The following is a 16,311-nucleotide window of genomic DNA, read 5'->3' as shown; positions in this document are numbered from 1 at the left end:
TTGCGGTGTGCTGCTGCACGCGGGAAAAGCACAAAGTCCGGCGCCAAGAAGGGCCGGGCGAAGGCGGTAAGGAGACGGCAATGGGGAGGGGGTGCGTCACGGCACTCCAACCAAGCTCGGAGAGGTTGCCAGCATGCGACACATGGCGCGTGGGGTGGCGGGGCTAACACCCATCTCACTATGGCTCTTCAGCCCATAGCCTCCTCAGCTTTGCCCCCCCGCAACCCCCCCTCGACCTTTTCTTCTGCTCAGATCGCGTCAACCAATTGGCGCCTATCACGCGTATTGAACAGTTGCCCGACCCATTGGCGGACTTGATCGTGGGGTGTGCATGACCACTCAGTCTTGGTAAGCCTAGCTCGCCATACCGCTTCCGAAAGCTACCTGGGCGGGTGGAGAAAGCAAATATCGTCTACAAAAGTGGGATTGCCCGCGGGAGATGACGATTGAGCGGTTCCTTTCTGTTTAGCATTCTCCACACGCACATCATCGTCATACTGATAGCGGCTCTGACAAGCACTTCAAGGTCCCCACCCGCCAGCTTCAGCCCACGACGTCTCTCACGACCATACCATCCCTACCTGATATACTTCCACAACCGGAATCATGGTGCTACTAGGTGCAAAGAGACCGCCGTCGCGGAAGGGTATGTTCGCAGCCCACTGCCGCGATGACCAGGGATGATAACAACTGCGATAGGCTCCATGGCGGACATGCCCCGGGACCTGAAGGACCAGATTGACAAGCTGGAAGAGCTGTTTGTCGTGTCCACGGACAAGCTGAAGAAGATCTCTGATCACTTTGTTGGAGAGCTGGTCAAGGGGCTGTCGGTCGAGGGCGGAAGCATTGTGAGTCACAACTTATTCGCGACACTGGCAGAAGACTACTGACCCAGATAAGCCCATGATCCCGACCTGGTGCATGGCCTTCCCCGATGGCAATGAGACGGGCAGCTATCTTGCGCTCGACATGGGTGGCACCAACCTGCGTGTTTGCGAAGTCACCCTGACTGAAGAGAAGGGCGAGTTTGAGATTATACAGTCCAAGTACCGTATGCCTGAAGAGCTGAAGACTGGAACTTCCGAGGAGCTGTGGGGCTACGTCGCCGACTGCCTGCAGCAATTCATTGAATACCACCATGACGGCGAGGAGCTCGATCATCTGCCTCTCGGATTCACCTTTTCGTACCCCGTCTCACAAGACGCCATTGATCACGGTGTCCTGCAGCGATGGACCAAGGGCTTCGATGTACACGGCATGGAAGGCGTAGACGTTGTGCCAGGTTTCAAGAAGGCCCTAGAGGAGCGTGGTGTGCCTATCAAGCTCGCGGCGCTGGTCAACGACACGACCGGTACTATGATTGCGTCGGCATACACCAACACTAGCATCAAGATTGGTTGCATCTTCGGTACAGGCTGCAACGCTGCGTACATGGAGGAATGCGGTGCCATTCCCAAGCTCCAGCACATGAAACTAGACCCAAGTCTGCCAATGGCCATCAATTGCGAATGGGGTGCATTCGACAATGAACACCAGGTCCTGCCACGGACAAAATACGATGTCATTGTTGACAAGGAGTCGCCTCGGCCCGGCCAGCAGTCGTTCGAGAAGATGGTTGCAGGTCTGTACCTTGGTGAGATTTTCCGTCTGGTTCTCCAGGATCTCCACAAGGGCTCCGAATGCTCCATGTTCGAAGGCCAGAACGCCAGCAAGCTTGACAAGCCATACTCGCTTGACGCTGGATTTCTGTCTCAGATTGAAGAGGACCGCTTCGAAAACTTGCAAGATACGGCCGATTTGTTCCAGGAGAAGCTTGGTATCACATGCACCAAGCCCGAACTCGAGCTCATTCGCCGCCTTGCTGAGCTCATTGGTACGCGCGCTGCTCGTCTGACTGCCTGCGGTGTCTCTGCTATCTGCAAGCACAAGAAGTGGGATGAAGTACATGTCGGTGCTGACGGCTCCGTCTTCACCAAGTACCCTCACTTCAAGATCCGACAGGCTCAAGCGCTCAAGGAGATTATGGACTGGCCTGCCAAGTATGGCAAGGGCAAGGGCGACCCCATCGAAGTGCTGCCTGCTGAGGACGGTTCTGGTGTTGGTGCTGCATTGATTGCTGCGCTTACCGTCAAGCGTGCGCAACAAGGACAGTTGGCTGGTATCCGGGATCAGGAGACGCTGCTTGCCATGGGAAAGAATATCAAGAAGAAATAAATTCGGGACCTACGTTCAGTAATCTGATTAGAAGAAATTTAAACAAGAACACGATTATGAGGTGTTTTGTTCAGATGTTGTGGTGGCTTGTTGAGGGGACCCATGTGATGTCATTTATGCAGATAATAGGTAGTGTAATCAAGCACAAGTATACTGTCATTGCCTGGTCGCATTCTACATCAGTTTTCGTCCGCTATGCGTGTAGACAGAAGCCTCTTTTTCAGGTTCCGGTAATGCTGCTTATCTCCGTAAACAGCAGTTTCAATCAGCACTCTCCCACAAGATGCCGAGTCAACGATGCAGCCTACATGCTCTTGGTCGGCTAATCGAGCAGGCGGCTGGGCCAGGTCCGTTTTTCATCCGGGCTTCTCATAGCGCCACGACAACGGCTCTAAGTTGTAGCCACGATTCAAGGTTGCGGATTTAAGTTTGTTTTAACAGCGCTCGATTGTGATGGAAGGCACTGGTTTGCCACTCGGAGGGGTCTCCGGCCGCATTTGATGATCCGGGCCTTCTCTAGGGGGAACAACCGAGCCGCTGATATCATGAGATATATAGTGTCATGAAGCAGGTGTTGATCAAGTTGATATAGCTTGGGCACAACCGACGAAGATCTAAACGAAGCAGCGTATGACAATTCTACGATCGCGAACTTGACAACTCCAAAACAGCCAACACCAACGCAGCGCTACTCAGCTTCCTCCTGCCAACATGGGGAACCAACTCAGCCAGATGTTTCCGCCCGCGCCCTCGTTCACCGAGGAATCGCTACCAGATCTCAAAGGAAAAGACTACATTGTGACAGGCGCCTCAGCAGGCGTAGGCAAAGAGCTCGCGCGGCTCCTCTACTCGCACAACGGCACCGTGTACGTGGCAGCACGGTCGTCTGAAAAAGCGCAGGCCGCCATAACCTGGATCCAAGGCCAACACCAGGACTCCAAGGGAACACTGCACTACCTGCACCTCGACCTCAACGACCTCGAAGGCATCAAGCCATCCGCCGAGTCCTTCCTAGCCAAGGAATCGCGCCTCGACGTCCTATTCAACAACGCAGGCGTCATGGTGCCGCCAAAAGGCACAACGACAAAACAAGGCTACGAACTCCAGCTCGGCACCAATTGCGTGGCTCCCTTCCTCTTTACCAAGCTGCTCACGCCGCTGCTGCTCGAGACGGCTAAGAAAGAAGCCAAGGGGAGTGTACGCGTCGTGTGGGTGTCGAGTTCAGCTGCGCACGTTGTCGCCCCGACCGGAGGCGTCGATGTTCAGAATCTGGATTACAAAAAAGATGCCATGCAGCCGGTCAAGTATGCGGTTAGTAAGGCGGGGAATATCCTGCATGCCATGGAGTATCGGAGGAGGTATGAGAGTGAGGGGTTGGTTAGTGTGGTATGTCTTTCATTCATTCATTCATTTCCCCTTCCCTCTACCTTGTTCTCACACATAACTAACCCCCCAAAAATAGTCGCTTAACCCCGGAAACCTGCGCTCAGAGCTCGTGCGCCACATCCCCGCCTGGCAATCCCTCTTCCTCAAGTTCCTGCTGCACGACCCCGTGTACGGCGCGTACACGGAGCTATTCGCAGGACTCGCGCCACAGGCTGCGGCCCTCAAGCCCAACGAATGGGTTATCCCCTGGGGCCGCGTCACGCAGCTCCGAAAAGATTATTGGGCGCCCAAGGGCGAGGAGTCGGCAAAGGCGTTTTGGGACTGGAGTGAACAGCAGGTTGAGCGGTTTGCTTGAACGTTTGGATGATTGGGTGGGGGAAAGGGGACGTGGAGTTGCTGGGTACCACTGTGAGGAGTTTCCATTGAAGACAGTACCACTTCTTCATTTATCTTACTTGAAGCTGTTACTTGATGTCGTTGTCATGTGTGTACATACATAATTTAAGCTATCAGGTAAGCACGCCAGGTGTTAGCCCCTCCACTAGACTGGTAGAGCGATAGCACATAGATGCAAAGATCTGTGTACTTTCTTGCCCTTTATTTAGATCTATATACTTCTATAGAGAGGTACGTACTAGTTAGCCACAGAAGCCGGAGCAGCCGGAACGGCCAGAATAATAGCTAAAGCTGTACCCCTCCCCTTCTCAGCTCCGTTACGGGCTGTAGGAATGTTTATCCTAGTTTCCTTAGCTATTATTGTTAGGAGGTGGCGGCACCTGACTGGATCTAAGTATCCATACAGCAGATATATACACTGACCCATGCGGGATTAGTTTAGATAGCTGATAACTTCCACCCTTTTACAAGTATAAGGCTGAGTCTAACAATAGACTAAAAATTCTATTGGCTCCCAACACATGCAAGACCACATTGTGGGCCATCATTTTTAGGCCCTGCGTTATTCCAAACAACAGACCAATAATCAAGATGAGGATTACTATCCATATTGTAGACATCTCCATAATACCTTACGCGGTACGGAAAAGCTCCACCACATTGAACATGCGATTTCTTACTACTCGCAGAATTGGGAGCAATCTACATGAGAAGAAAAAAAACACATTTAGTAAGTAATATTCAAAGTGGAGAGAGCTAGGTAACGCTTACACAGTCGATATTCTGCCATGTTTCGCATTGTTGGTGGAAGCTCACAGGTGAACCACCCTTTACAAGTACCCCGTTACTTAGCCAGCCGCTGCCACAGGCCCAGGAAGGAACGCTTTCTGCCCAATTAGGTGCAGCAAGAAAGGCTGTAGTAAACAGAATAGACTTGAATTGCATTTTAAAGATGGTGGGTAGGGTAGAACTCTTGTTAACCTTCGTTTTGTCAAGGTAGTTGCACTTCAAAAGAACACGATTCAGCGCCATCTTTATGTCTTCTAGCGATTATGTAGGCAGCTACATTAAGGTCTTACTAATAGGGGGTCATTGATTACCGCCGCCTCCCTTAGTGCGGCGATTTGAGTTCCTTGGTTAAGTGCCGTGGCTCTTCGTTATTAGATCGTAATACACTACTTACAAGATACAAAGACTAGACAAATTGCTATTAGGTTACCGCATGCAAAGCACACGGACGAGAAAACAACAGATATAAACATTCCTACAGCCCGTAAGGGAGCTGGAAAGGGGTGCAGCTTTAGCTGTTTTTCGGGCCGTTCCGGCCGTTCTGGCTGCTCTAGTTGTACTGACGTTCCGGCATTCTAGCTTCTCTGGCTTCTCTGGCTTCTCTGGCTTCGCTGGCTATACTGGCGTTCTGGCTGCTCCGGCGTTCTGGCTGTTTTGGCGTTTGTCATGTGACGAGAGCTTGGCGAAACTAACCTAAGACGGAGATTCTTAATATCTTAGCACCTAATAGACGAATGACAGCAGAGCTTCTTAGAGCTAATAAGAATCGATTCTACTAACAAAGTATTGCATTTTGAGCCCTTGTAGAAAAAACATAACTAAGGCAAAACACGTGACTGCTTTTAATATGCAGCTAAAGCTGCAATCACGTGGTGCACACCAGGAAACTCGTGCATGTACAATTCATTTCGACAAGTCCTGCATGGTTTTTATTTCTCTGTTTGGGTTCAAGAAACTCACGTGCACATGTGAAGTCTATATTCTGAAAATATGGAAAATATGCTTAAAAGATGGCTACGGCATTTGGTGGACTTGCTACACCGCCTGGTACCTGTATATTATTGTGGTTAGCTTTGGATCTAGTGCTGCTGCTTGAATCTCATATCGTTTGATATCCCCCCATCCCCACGCACCCACTCATATCCACCATAACAACAACAAGGGAAGAGAGATTTTTAACGTACCTTCAATGGCACACTGCTGACAAAGCATGTGCTTCGGTTCAACTCGGCGCTCTTCTCACACAGAGCCTCCAAATCGAACATCTCGCCAATCATGACGCCCCAACCACCAATCATCCATTGGTGCAACAACCCGCCGCCTTGCATCTCCTGTTCCCAGGGCTCGTTGGCCCATACGCCACCGGGAGCAGTGTGTGGACCTGCTATCGGTGCCATTTCAAAAGAAACAGCGTCGGATGCTGTAGTTTTGGTTAAGAAACGTTTAACTTCAGAAGGGTTTGGGCATGAGAAAGAAATATGAAAGTGACTGAGAGGCTGAGAGGCTGAGAAAAGAACATGCTTACCAACAGCTGCAAATCCGCTTTCCCAAAGCCACTGCAAGCTCTTTCTGTCGGATCGAACGCCAAGATAGTCTGGTGTTCTATCTCTGAGTGCCTTCTGCTCTTCTGCACTCAGCTTGTAGTAATCCCGGGTAAATCCTGTTCTGAGTAAGAGCAAATCACCGTCTCTTGGCTGGACGCCCGCTTCTTTCATCATATCCTTCAGCACGTCCGCGGAGATGCTGTTGCCTTCCATGGAATACACTTCTTTCTCGCCCTTCTTCTCAAGATAGCGCGGATAGTCGAGGATGACGCCTCGAGTCGTGATACCACCCGAGTTGACTATACGGTCGAGACCAATGACATCTGAAGTTTCAAGTTCTTCCTGCGAGCGTCCGCCGTAGAATTTCTTGGCCTTCTGATATCCGTAATGTCGGAAGCCGTCCCACTGGCTACTCCCCTGCGTGTTGAAATCCACATGGTCGTCGTTGATAGCTCGCTTTGTTCCATCTGGATACAAAAAGGGTTTCATCTTCCACGAAAACGACGGTCGTGTGAAAGACGGGTGGGATGGCAGATTTAGATACCAGTCCAGAGACACGCGGTCGCCGGTTTGGATTTCCTGGGCAGCGGCTTTGACGACAGAAGGTGTGATCATGTTGAGGGCACCAAGCTCGTCGTCGGGACCGTACAGACCCCACGCATTTCCTGGTGGACCGTTCTTATCAAGCGGAAGCTCCGAAAAGGGAGGGCGGGGTGGCGGTGCCATGGTGAGTTCAGGAGACGCCTATTTACTAGTACGGTCTTTTGCGCAAGCGGTAGTATTTGACTCTCAGAAGACTGGAATCGGCTTTCAGGTGGTTGGACTGGGTAGATAGAACACTCTACGGCGTCTAATACTACGTGTAGGCGTAGTCGTACGACGCGTAGTGGGGCAGAGGGCGGGGTAGCTCCTAACCATCGTTGTTGACCTCGGTATCTGAACCGATAAGTACTGGTGCAGTGCGATAATGATACATGCTGCTCGGCGATGGCGTCGAAATCGGAAAAACGGACGCCAAGCATCGCGAGTTAGCGTTGCTTGTGGCAGTCATGGGAACAACATTTGCGACACCCACACATGGATTGCTACAGCCCCGCGCCTTTGACATGGTTGGCGTGCGTCTAGTCAACGTACAACATCAGCGCTCTCTCAGAAGTCGGGACCCATCCCCACACCAATCTCTTTGGAGCCAGTGTTCTTCAAGTGGGCGCCGCTACCCTTGAACAAGCTTTGCCATATGAAAGCTTCGCTCAACAACAACTCAATGTCTTTCTCGGTCCACTGCCGAGTGGGTAGTGATTGCAAAAACATCATGATCTCCTGAAAGTCCATCTTGCGAAGCTGATCCGACCATTTTACGAGGAAGGCAGCGCAGACATAGAGATGAAACGACGAAAAACCATCTTCCTCGGCCTGGGTTAAGTCAGTTGTGCGCTCTAGGCTGAGAGCAATGTTACGTACCAGATAGGTATCCCACATTCGTATTGTGTTCTTTACGGATATCTCACGCATCAAAAGGCAATTCATCCACCGGAAACTGAACTGTATGAACTCGACACCCTCGTTCTGAAGATGTTTCGCCAGTCCATCGTCGATGCGTGTAGTGAGATCCCTTAGGCTTGATACCTGCCTCTGGATGCCCGGCTGGTGGGCAATATAATTGTCCTGTATACCATCAAGCAACTTGGTCAAGCACCAGAATGAGTCAGCTTCCACAGCGTCCAGCACTTGCTTGGGCAGCTGTCCCGGATCCATGCCGAATTCTATGTCAGGATCTGAAATGTAGGCGCCAAGGAAGACCTGCCAGAATGGGGTTACCAAGTCATTGATGCCTTGCACGTAGCCTGAGGCAGGGTGCCGTATGGCCCAAACGTAGAGAATGCGCTCGAGCGACCGTTGTGTTGCTTCATAGCTGTAGAGCTCCAGGTGCGGGTTTGTCCGAGGCACATCGATGCTGATCTGATGCCATATCGCTTCATCCAGCCCACGCCCCCGCCCTCGATTGGCTGCAGGATATGCCGCACCGCCAGCGATGCCAGACGCGACTGCGCCAGTGCTACCAGAGGTTCCTCGATCAAAAGCCTGTCTTACACCCTCGAGGTACTCCTTCCGTTTGCGCTCCAGTGTTGCGACCCTTCTTTCGCTGCTGGTGGGTAGATAGCCTAATAGCAACTGCCATGCCATGGCTCGCACCTCAGACGGTACACCTGACCATGCTGAATCACGCAAATCGGAAAGAGATATGGTGCTGGCCTGGAGTATCCGTTTGAACTTGTTGATTCGGGTGGTTCGAGCCGAGTGCTCCTCGATCTGCTTTGCCGAAGCATTCGCATCTATGGTGGGGTGAGATATGAGGTGCAGCGAGTTTGCGGGGTCTCGTAGGATTTCCTGGTATTGAGGTCGTAGTATCTTGCCTTCTGTCTTGTTGGCAGTTGGGTAGTTGGGTATGCCGCGCTCTTCGGCTATGTCGCCACTGTCTATGGCGCGCCATGCGGTCGAGCCCAGACTGTCCCTGTTCACCGTGCTGACCGAATCCTTGGACTTCGGAGGCTGTTTCCGACGGCCCTTTCTTCGCATGTTTGCAATGCTCGGGAGCCCAAACTCGTCCTCGTCGTCTTCGAACATGTTGTCGGTGTCGTCGTGGTCGTCGCCATAATTCCAGTCTTGATGTGTGTCATTGAGGAAGTGGCCGTATGTTGGGCGCGCAGGGCGGGGCGATGTTGTCTTGCTGGACCGGCCTGGCGCGATGCTCGACTCGCGACTGTGCGTGGCCGAGGGCGGGGTGCGAGGTCGCGCCGTCGACGCAGAGACGCTCCTATGGCGGTCAGGTTTTCAGATAGGGGAGAGGCGTCCAGCAACACGTACAGCGAACTGAAGTTGAGGATATCGGCGTGCGAGTAGGATGCGCCAATGACCTTCTTGCCCGGGGGCGAGGTGGCGCTGTTGGAGGCCGTCCGCCAGAAGGGAGAGGCAGAGCTGCGCGTCCAGTGTCAGTGTCCAGCGGGTGGATGCGACTCGGGCATAGCAACGTACGAGGAGCGGTCTGTGTGCAGGGAAGCGATATGTTAGCTACCCCCGATACCGTGATACAAGCTTGGTGGTTTGGATAGACACGAACCGACCTGCACCATTTCCTGGCGGCTGGTCAGCAAACACACGCCCTTTGCGCGCGCACGGCGGGCGAAGACAAACCTGCTGCTGCTTCTTGGAAGCCATGGTGGAATGCGTCTCTGCTCGAGAGAGTGTCTCGACGAAGCCCCGCTGCGAGGCTCCGAGCTCCAACGTCGCCCGACCTCCACCCATCCATCGCGCCTGCCACGCCAAGCTCCACCGTCACTAGCGCGACTGCCCGTTGCTTCTCCTCTCCTAACGCTCCATCTCAGGTTCTTCTCTCACCTCTCCCTTCACCCTTCGCCCAGCTTCCCCGTCTGACATCGCGTCTCCCCGCCCACCGCCTCGGCCCTTGCTTCTTAGCGCTTCTAATAGCCTGCTTTTTTACCTTAATTTTTCTCGTCCCAGCAAGAGCTTCTGATCCAGGTGTCGCGACCAGTGCTCACTTGTTAGGGGTCACGGCCATCCAACTAATTCGCTAGCCCTGCTTCACAGCCACATACCTTCCTTTCCAGCCTCCTACAATGGCAGACGAAAACTACGAGGATGACATCTTCGATGATCTGTGAGTAGTCGGCTCCAGCCACGCCCAGTCGCGTAGTGCTAACCCCCAGCCAGTTACGACGAGGAGCCCACGTCACAACAAGCCCCAGCGAAATCCGCACCGGCGCCCAAGGCCGAACCAGAGCACGCAGCCACCGAGCCTGCGAGCGCGCCAGCCCAGGACACGACCCAAAACCACGGCCAGGATGGAGAAAATTCCTGGCAGGCTCAAGGCGCAGGAGGCGAGGACACACACATGGAGCAGCCCGGCTTCAATGCAGGAGGTGAACAGTCTTACGACAACGCACCTGCCGAAGATGACAACTATGGGCCCATTAATGTAAAAGAAGACGGGTAAGTCGTGCATGCTTGAGAGATCATCTTAAAATCCAGAGGCGCATCACAAGGTAAATATGTATACACGCGGCACAACTACGTGCACCAGCCGAAGACATACCGTTTCCAGGATCGCAACCATGACCGGCCGTATGAGACGTAATATGGGTTGATCAGACAGCGACAGAAGGGTACGTCGGTTGCTTGATTGGTCTGGGTGCATGATCATGGAGCATGCGCCAGACGTTCTCTTGCGCTTGTACTACTCCGGAGCGCCTTTGGGTCGTGAATGACCGGTCTGGTATGAAGGCTCAGGAGCTTGACATTACGCAAAGATATGCAGTCCACGTCGCCCGTTTGGCAAGGCGTTCAGAAAATGGCGGATTAGGCCGCTAAGATTGTTTGTTGGAAGAAGCTGGAAGACACGGGTCAACGGCTCTGCGATACTCAGAACAACTATCAACGCGCCTTTCGCAAGGACTATCGTGGCTTGCCCAATCTTGGCAGCGCCTCATGTCGATATATACCTAGGTACTTGATAGCGCGTACCAACAAACGCAAGCAGAGGATAGCTACCGAGTAGTATGAAAGTCTGTTCAGACATCTGCACTCGAATCCATAGCAAAACACAGACGCTTCATCCGAATCAAACTGTGCCTTTGCAGGGCTACTTTTGAACCTCGAAATATCGATCTTGAGTACGTGGGGTGCGTCGCTAGTCGGCATGGTTAGTCTTCGCCGCAGGGTTCGACATGTTAGGATTAGGATGCGGCATGGGAGTCGGCTTCACTTAAATGCGGTATCTGGCCATCATCACAACCAACATTGGGACAACAAAAGGTGCGCGAATGTTGAGCACCAGAATCCGTCGGCACCACTCGTGTCCAAGTCACCAGCATGAACGGCTCTCACTCTCATTTGGCCTGTTCACACCTTCGGAGCCGCCAAGGGTACATAATGGCCCGGCTATTCCGACAACATTGGACGAACCCTACCTCGTATTCGACATGGCGCGCCTCTTCTCATTGGACAAACGACCTCGCCGTATAGATGCCTCAGGACGGTGGTGATAATGTTGGACTGTTTATCGGTCACATGAGCACATTTTGGGGCATCAACTTTACCGTTCACTATCTGGAATTACCCTTGGATATCAACTTTCGGCAACTTATGATGCGCCTCTCTGCCGCCTTTGCACTTTTGTTTTCATCCCTAACCCACACCGACGTGCTGACATTGATTGTAGCAAGATGTTTATCGGCGGTTTGAACTGGGAGACAACTGAAGGTACGAATATTCCTTTGTATCCCTCGGTCCATAATCGTTACTAACAAATATGCAGACTCACTAAAGGGCTACTTCTCACAATTCGGAGAAGTCAGCGAGTGCACAGTTATGCGTGACTCTGCGACTGGTCGATCTCGAGGTTTTGGTTTTCTTACTTTCAAGGATCCCAAGTGCGTCAACATTGTCATGGTCAAGGAGCATTACCTGGACGGCAAGATTGTGTGTTCACTCTCTATTCACATAGGAACTATTAACTGACAATGATCAGATTGACCCCAAGCGGGCGATTCCTCGCGAGGAGCAAGAACGAACGAGCAAAATTTTTGTCGGCGGTGTCAGCCAAGAAGCAACCGAGGAAGACTTTACAAACTTCTTCAAACAGTTCGGCCGTGTAGTCGATGCCACACTCATGATGGACAAGGAAACCGGCCGCCCGCGTGGCTTCGGTTTCGTCACCTTTGATGGCGATGCAGCGGTAGATGCCACGCTTCGCGGTCCACTTCAGATTCTCGGTAAGCAAATCGAGGTCAAGCGCGCTCAGCCTCGTGGCAACATGCGTGACGACGAAGGCGGCGACAACAAAAAGTTTGGCCGCGGCAAGTTCAACAAATTCAACGACGGCGGAAATGGTAATCAGGGCGGAGGCTATGAAAATGGCGGAGGAAACATGCAAAACCAAGGCGGCAACAGCGCCATGTCTCCGGCTATGATGGCTCAATATTGGCAGCGAATGCAGCAGTACTTCCAGTCTATGCAGCAAACGCTCGCTCAACAACAGGCCAATGGCGGCATGGGTGGCAACCCCATGGGTGGCATGGGCGGTATGAACCCAATGCAGATGCAGCAGATGCAACAACAGATGATGAACCAGGGCATGAACCGCGGCAACGGTTCACCAAACCCCCAGATGATGGGCGGCCCAGGCGGCATGAACCCGATGCAAATGCAACAAATGCAGCAGATGCAAATGGCACAGATGCAAGGCGGCGGCGGCGGACCAGGCGGCCCCGGTGGCCCAGGAATGATGAGCCCTCAAGGCGGCCAAAACGCCGGTCCCCGGCCCGCATACACGGCCCAAGACCAGCTTGCCTTTGAGCAGCAAAAGTACGAGCAGCAACAAACCCGCCGCCAGCAGCAACTTTCCGGTCCCGCTGGCTATGGCGCGGCGCAGGGCGGCGGTCCAGCAAGTTGGGATGGCATGTACGACGACGCACCTCCACCAAACGTCCCCTCTGGCCCCAGCGGCGGTGGCCGCGGCGGCTTTAGAAACAACCGTTCTCGCCAGGGCTCCAGCCAGCCTCCTGGCGGTCAAGCCCCCATCAACGCGCCTACAGGCCCCAAGAACGCTGGTGTCCGAGGCGCCAATTACCGCGGTGGAGGTCACCGTGGCGGAGGCGGCTTCAGGCACCAGCCATATGGGGGTCGTGGTGGCTAGACTTGCTAAGAGTCGATAGAGGGAAAGAGGGCCCCAAAAACAAAAAAATATCTAGTTCAATTTTCCAAAGTGAAGGGTGGGATGTGTGTGTGTGGTGTTGGTGTTGGGGTGGGGTGAAATGTGCACAGAACGAGGAGGGGATTGGAGTTTTTTTTTTTTTTTGTATTGGTTTCATTTTGAAAATGTTTTTTTCCTACTACTACTACAACCTTACTACTACTACTACTTCTCCTACTAAGTACTTGCTTGCCTTCTTGCTTCTTTTCCCTTTGATCTTTGTTTGGAACCCCAAAAAAATCAATTGTCAATCTTTTTTGTTTCTCTCTTTTTTTCGCTCATGGTATACGGGTGTGTGTATGTGTGTGTGTGTGTGTGTGTGTGTGGAAATGCAAATGGAGTGAGTGGGATGGAGTTGCTTTGCTACTGCTGCTGCTGCTGTAGCAAGAGGGCGAAAACGAACAAAGTAATTAAAAGACATACATGACATTTCGAGTATATATGTGTGTAGCTATGTGTGGCTGTGTATGTTTAACTAGAAAAAAAAAGAAGTAAATAAGAACGGGTGGATGGATGGATGGATGGATGGGTAGATGGCTTTCATGTGTATTAGAGACGACGTGCGTAGTACATAGGTTGTATTTCGAATAAGCAGTGTTTGATTTTGAATGAATGCTAGTGAGAACATAGTCTTTGTTTCTTCACATTTGTATACTATGTAGTAATGTGATCATTCCCTTGGAAAGAAAAGATAAAAAGCACTCTTTTGTTCCCCGCGTTTCCCTTTCTTATTCCATTGCAGTCATATGTATGCTGTTCTGGTGCTGTTGACCTACATACTTATGTAGATCTGACTTTCCGTAGCATCTTGGCGGTAGCGACAAATGATAGAGAGGCTAGACATGATTGATTTTCACGTCGAGAGCCAAGGAATATGAGGTGCCATGCAAAGATTTAGTTTGATGATAAACCGTGATGAATTCATTACATTACGACATGACATCGTCCTCATTAATCCATAATCTGATATGCAGCCAAGGAAAAGCAAACAAGAAAACGTGAGAAGCCGACTCTGAATCCACACCATTCGACGTCTCCAGTGAGTATGTGTGTGTGTGTGTATGTGGAATGAATGATGCAGTAAAAGAATAAACGCCCAATGCTCAAACGCTATGCAACCGGTAAAAGCAAAAGCAAAAACAAAGACGGAAAATCAAGCCCGGTAAAGCAGCCGAAGCCAGCCCCACAAGCGTCTATACACAACTTCCGTCTCTTTACGACCCTTGTATTTATAGTTCCATTTCCAGCTGGCGTCGGGCCAAGGGGCAGCCCATAACTTGATGGTAATCTTGAAGCCAAAGTATCCACTCGTTAAAAGTTTCATGTGCCATAACAACATCGCGACGATACCAGCGCCTAGGACGGAGAACGCTGGTCCGAAGTCCACTTGAGCCCATAGGGCAGCCCAACCCGCCTAGAAGCCGAGGCAGCCGGGGATGTGAAGGGCGAGAATGGTCCAGGGCAGTATGCTCGAGACTATGAGTTTCCAAGATAGTGATGCTGCAGCAGGGGCAATGGGGATGGAGGTTGCAGCATTGCCCTGTACCCTGGTGCGTGTGGGTGATGTTGTGAGCGGGGCACGGGTTGTGTGAATTGTGCTGAAGCTATGGTCATCCGAGCTAAACTCAGTCTTAGGCCCATCGCCAGAAGAGGCCGTAAGCGAAGCTTGCGGCGATGAGGTAGACGAAGCGAGAGGGGACATCTGCAAAATAACGTTAGCATAGGCCCGAGACAACAGACAGGGGCTTATCAAAGGCTTACTGACAGTGGCTGAGCTGGGTGGAATAACCTTTCCGGAGTCAGAAACGGTCCACCCACTCGGAAGCCCGGGGTAATTGGCAAAAGTAGGTTGCGCGGTAGGAGTTGCCGATGGATCAGGGATCCACGGGTAGACGCTCGGACGTTGGTAGTTGGACGTCTGATGAGGAGTGAAAGGCAGAGGCGCTCCATTCGCGGTGGCGGTGATTGCAGGCGCATCTGCGATTGGAGCATTGCCGCCTGCAAAGATGGTGCCTCCAACAGATCGGATCGACTTCCAAGTGCCGGATTGATCGCCATAGACGTACTGCTTGCCAGTGGAGTAGTCCTGGACCCGGAGGGACTTGACCTTCATAGTGAAGGGACCCTTGGAGTAGTCGGTAGGACCGCGAGCCCAGGAGATAGTACCTGCAGAGTTGGATGGGTCGCCACCACTCCATGCGCCGAACTTGACCTGCATGGGTGTTTGAGGGTACTGGTTGTTGGCGTTGGCGGGCTCCAGAGTGCGAACGGTTACGCCATCAATCTGCCACACAATTTGCTCGGGTGTCCATTCGATTGTGTACTTCTTGAACTGCGTCTGGCTGCCCGGGTCTGAATGGAAAGCACCGCGGTTGTAGTCGGTAGTCTGGCCTTTTCCAAAGTAGTTGGTTTGCACTTCGTCTGGATCTGCGCCGAGCCATTCCCAGTCGATCTCGTCCAGAGTGTCGGATTGCAAGACAAAGCTACTAACAATGCCCGCGCCCGGTGCAGCGCGGACTTCAATGTCGACCCTGCCGAACATGATGTACCACAGCGAAGTAAGCTGGGGGGAATCGCCAGACTTTGCTATGGTAAACGAGACGCCATCGGAGCCGTATGTTGGGTTGCCTTGGGGGGTGAAACTCGAGGATTCGGAAGAGAAGTCGATGTTGACGGTCTTTCCTAGCGCGGAATCCGGAGGACAGTTGGTTCGTAAGATTGGGTTGCAGTTGGACCATGTTTGGGCTACCGAGGGCACGTAGAGGGCTGCCGAGGCTAGAGCAGCCAGGGCCCTAACGGTGGAGCGCATCTCGGTGAGGGCGCAGGGCGGTAGCGAGCGTCGTGGGAAGGCGGATGCAGTCGCTCGCCGTCAAGTTGGAATGATGCTGGGGTAATCAACGAGTACTGGTACGCGAACACGTGAGTATCGTGACCAGGGTCGAGGGTGGCAGGATACCTTCTCAGCACTTGAGAGGCAGTTGGGTAACAATGAGTAATGATGACAGGCCTGCAGCTGGCGGCTCTGCAGCTTTTGTAGATTCCCAGCCATCTCGGAGCAAGGACCTACGTATGAGCTGTCGGAGAGGCCAGGGTAGTGCGACAGGGCGGGGAGGGAGCGATACGAGAGTGGGTGAAATTGGGCGAGGTTGGCAGGACGAGGCCGAGGTGGTTGGTAGGCGCCCCAGCCACACCAAGCCCCAATACGGCACTCGA

At 52.5% G+C, this 16,311-nt stretch overlaps 6 protein-coding genes across 6 annotated transcripts; 3 read left to right on the top strand and 3 right to left on the bottom strand.

Moving 5' to 3' along the window:
* Nucleotides 1–279: 279 nt before the first annotated feature.
* On the top strand, nucleotides 280–2,357 carry SETTUDRAFT_164902 (uncharacterized protein). The gene is made up of 4 exons (XM_008031075.1): nucleotides 280–348; nucleotides 527–646; nucleotides 700–848; nucleotides 901–2,357. The coding sequence occupies exons 2-4, from the start codon at nucleotides 607–609 to the stop codon at nucleotides 2,212–2,214; spliced, it is 1,503 nt and encodes a 500-aa protein (XP_008029266.1). The 5' UTR covers nucleotides 280–348; nucleotides 527–606; the 3' UTR covers nucleotides 2,215–2,357.
* Nucleotides 2,358–2,821: 464 nt separating this feature from the next.
* SETTUDRAFT_164901 (uncharacterized protein) lies at nucleotides 2,822–4,191 on the top strand. The gene is made up of 2 exons (XM_008031074.1): nucleotides 2,822–3,600; nucleotides 3,677–4,191. Exons 1-2 carry the CDS (start codon nucleotides 2,926–2,928, stop codon nucleotides 3,953–3,955), a joined length of 954 nt encoding a protein of 317 aa, XP_008029265.1. The 5' UTR covers nucleotides 2,822–2,925; the 3' UTR covers nucleotides 3,956–4,191.
* A 1,730-nt stretch (nucleotides 4,192–5,921) lies between these two features.
* SETTUDRAFT_164900 (uncharacterized protein) lies at nucleotides 5,922–7,074 on the bottom strand. The gene is made up of 2 exons (XM_008031073.1): nucleotides 6,311–7,074; nucleotides 5,922–6,205 (listed from the first exon to the last, which is right to left on the bottom strand). The coding sequence occupies exons 1-2, from the start codon at nucleotides 7,053–7,055 to the stop codon at nucleotides 5,961–5,963; spliced, it is 990 nt and encodes a 329-aa protein (XP_008029264.1). The 5' UTR covers nucleotides 7,056–7,074; the 3' UTR covers nucleotides 5,922–5,960.
* Nucleotides 7,075–7,210: 136 nt separating this feature from the next.
* SETTUDRAFT_120481 (uncharacterized protein) lies at nucleotides 7,211–9,556 on the bottom strand. Its single transcript, XM_008031072.1, has 6 exons — nucleotides 9,522–9,556; nucleotides 9,448–9,463; nucleotides 9,363–9,372; nucleotides 9,195–9,305; nucleotides 7,791–9,144; nucleotides 7,211–7,742 (listed from the first exon to the last, which is right to left on the bottom strand). The coding sequence occupies exons 1-6, from the start codon at nucleotides 9,543–9,545 to the stop codon at nucleotides 7,479–7,481; spliced, it is 1,779 nt and encodes a 592-aa protein (XP_008029263.1). The 5' UTR covers nucleotides 9,546–9,556; the 3' UTR covers nucleotides 7,211–7,478.
* Nucleotides 9,557–9,755: 199 nt separating this feature from the next.
* On the top strand, nucleotides 9,756–13,177 carry SETTUDRAFT_164898 (uncharacterized protein). Its single transcript, XM_008031071.1, has 5 exons — nucleotides 9,756–10,005; nucleotides 10,059–10,337; nucleotides 11,566–11,606; nucleotides 11,662–11,825; nucleotides 11,875–13,177. Exons 1-5 carry the CDS (start codon nucleotides 9,965–9,967, stop codon nucleotides 13,039–13,041), a joined length of 1,692 nt encoding a protein of 563 aa, XP_008029262.1. The 5' UTR covers nucleotides 9,756–9,964; the 3' UTR covers nucleotides 13,042–13,177.
* An 835-nt stretch (nucleotides 13,178–14,012) lies between these two features.
* Nucleotides 14,013–15,928, bottom strand: SETTUDRAFT_120473 (glycoside hydrolase family 16 protein). Its single transcript, XM_008031070.1, has 2 exons — nucleotides 14,864–15,928; nucleotides 14,013–14,800 (listed from the first exon to the last, which is right to left on the bottom strand). The coding sequence occupies exons 1-2, from the start codon at nucleotides 15,905–15,907 to the stop codon at nucleotides 14,513–14,515; spliced, it is 1,332 nt and encodes a 443-aa protein (XP_008029261.1). The 5' UTR covers nucleotides 15,908–15,928; the 3' UTR covers nucleotides 14,013–14,512.
* Nucleotides 15,929–16,311: the final 383 nt, after the last annotated feature.

Source organism: Exserohilum turcica, assembly GCF_000359705.1.
Source record: "Exserohilum turcica Et28A unplaced genomic scaffold SETTUscaffold_5, whole genome shotgun sequence".
Classification (NCBI taxonomy): domain Eukaryota; kingdom Fungi; phylum Ascomycota; class Dothideomycetes; order Pleosporales; family Pleosporaceae; genus Exserohilum; species Exserohilum turcicum.
The sequence above is the reverse complement of the archived record's forward strand: the minus strand, read 5'-3'. Positions and strand labels throughout refer to the sequence as shown.

Excerpts from the sequence above, each read along its gene's own strand:
- SETTUDRAFT_164902 (XM_008031075.1), top strand. The coding sequence starts at position 607 with ATGGTGCTACTAGGTGCAAAGAGACCGCCGTCGCGGAAGG. Across the intron at positions 647-699 it reads GAGACCGCCGTCGCGGAAGG|GCTCCATGGCGGACATGCCC; the intron begins GTATGTTCGCAG and ends CAACTGCGATAG. Across the intron at positions 849-900 it reads CGGTCGAGGGCGGAAGCATT|CCCATGATCCCGACCTGGTG; the intron begins GTGAGTCACAAC and ends GACCCAGATAAG.
- SETTUDRAFT_164898 (XM_008031071.1), top strand. The coding sequence starts at position 9,965 with ATGGCAGACGAAAACTACGAGGATGACATCTTCGATGATCT. Across the intron at positions 10,006-10,058 it reads GATGACATCTTCGATGATCT|TTACGACGAGGAGCCCACGT; the intron begins GTGAGTAGTCGG and ends ACCCCCAGCCAG. Across the intron at positions 11,607-11,661 it reads GAACTGGGAGACAACTGAAG|ACTCACTAAAGGGCTACTTC; the intron begins GTACGAATATTC and ends ACAAATATGCAG.
- SETTUDRAFT_120473 (XM_008031070.1), bottom strand. The coding sequence starts at position 15,907 with ATGCGCTCCACCGTTAGGGCCCTGGCTGCTCTAGCCTCGGCAGCCCTC. Across the intron at positions 14,801-14,863 it reads TTCCACCCAGCTCAGCCACT|ATGTCCCCTCTCGCTTCGTC; the intron begins GTCAGTAAGCCT and ends GTTATTTTGCAG.
- SETTUDRAFT_164900 (XM_008031073.1), bottom strand. The coding sequence starts at position 7,055 with ATGGCACCGCCACCCCGCCCTCCCTTTTCGGAGCTTCCGCTTGATAAG. Across the intron at positions 6,206-6,310 it reads AAGCGGATTTGCAGCTGTTG|CATCCGACGCTGTTTCTTTT; the intron begins GTAAGCATGTTC and ends CCAAAACTACAG.
- SETTUDRAFT_120481 (XM_008031072.1), bottom strand. The coding sequence starts at position 9,545 with ATGGCTTCCAAGAAGCAGCAGCAG. Across the intron at positions 9,145-9,194 it reads ATCCTCAACTTCAGTTCGCT|GAGCGTCTCTGCGTCGACGG; the intron begins GTACGTGTTGCT and ends TGACCGCCATAG. Across the intron at positions 7,743-7,790 it reads GAATGTGGGATACCTATCTG|GCCGAGGAAGATGGTTTTTC; the intron begins GTACGTAACATT and ends GACTTAACCCAG.
- SETTUDRAFT_164901 (XM_008031074.1), top strand. The coding sequence starts at position 2,926 with ATGGGGAACCAACTCAGCCAGATGTTTCCGCCCGCGCCCTCGTTCACC. Across the intron at positions 3,601-3,676 it reads GTGAGGGGTTGGTTAGTGTG|TCGCTTAACCCCGGAAACCT; the intron begins GTATGTCTTTCA and ends CCCCAAAAATAG.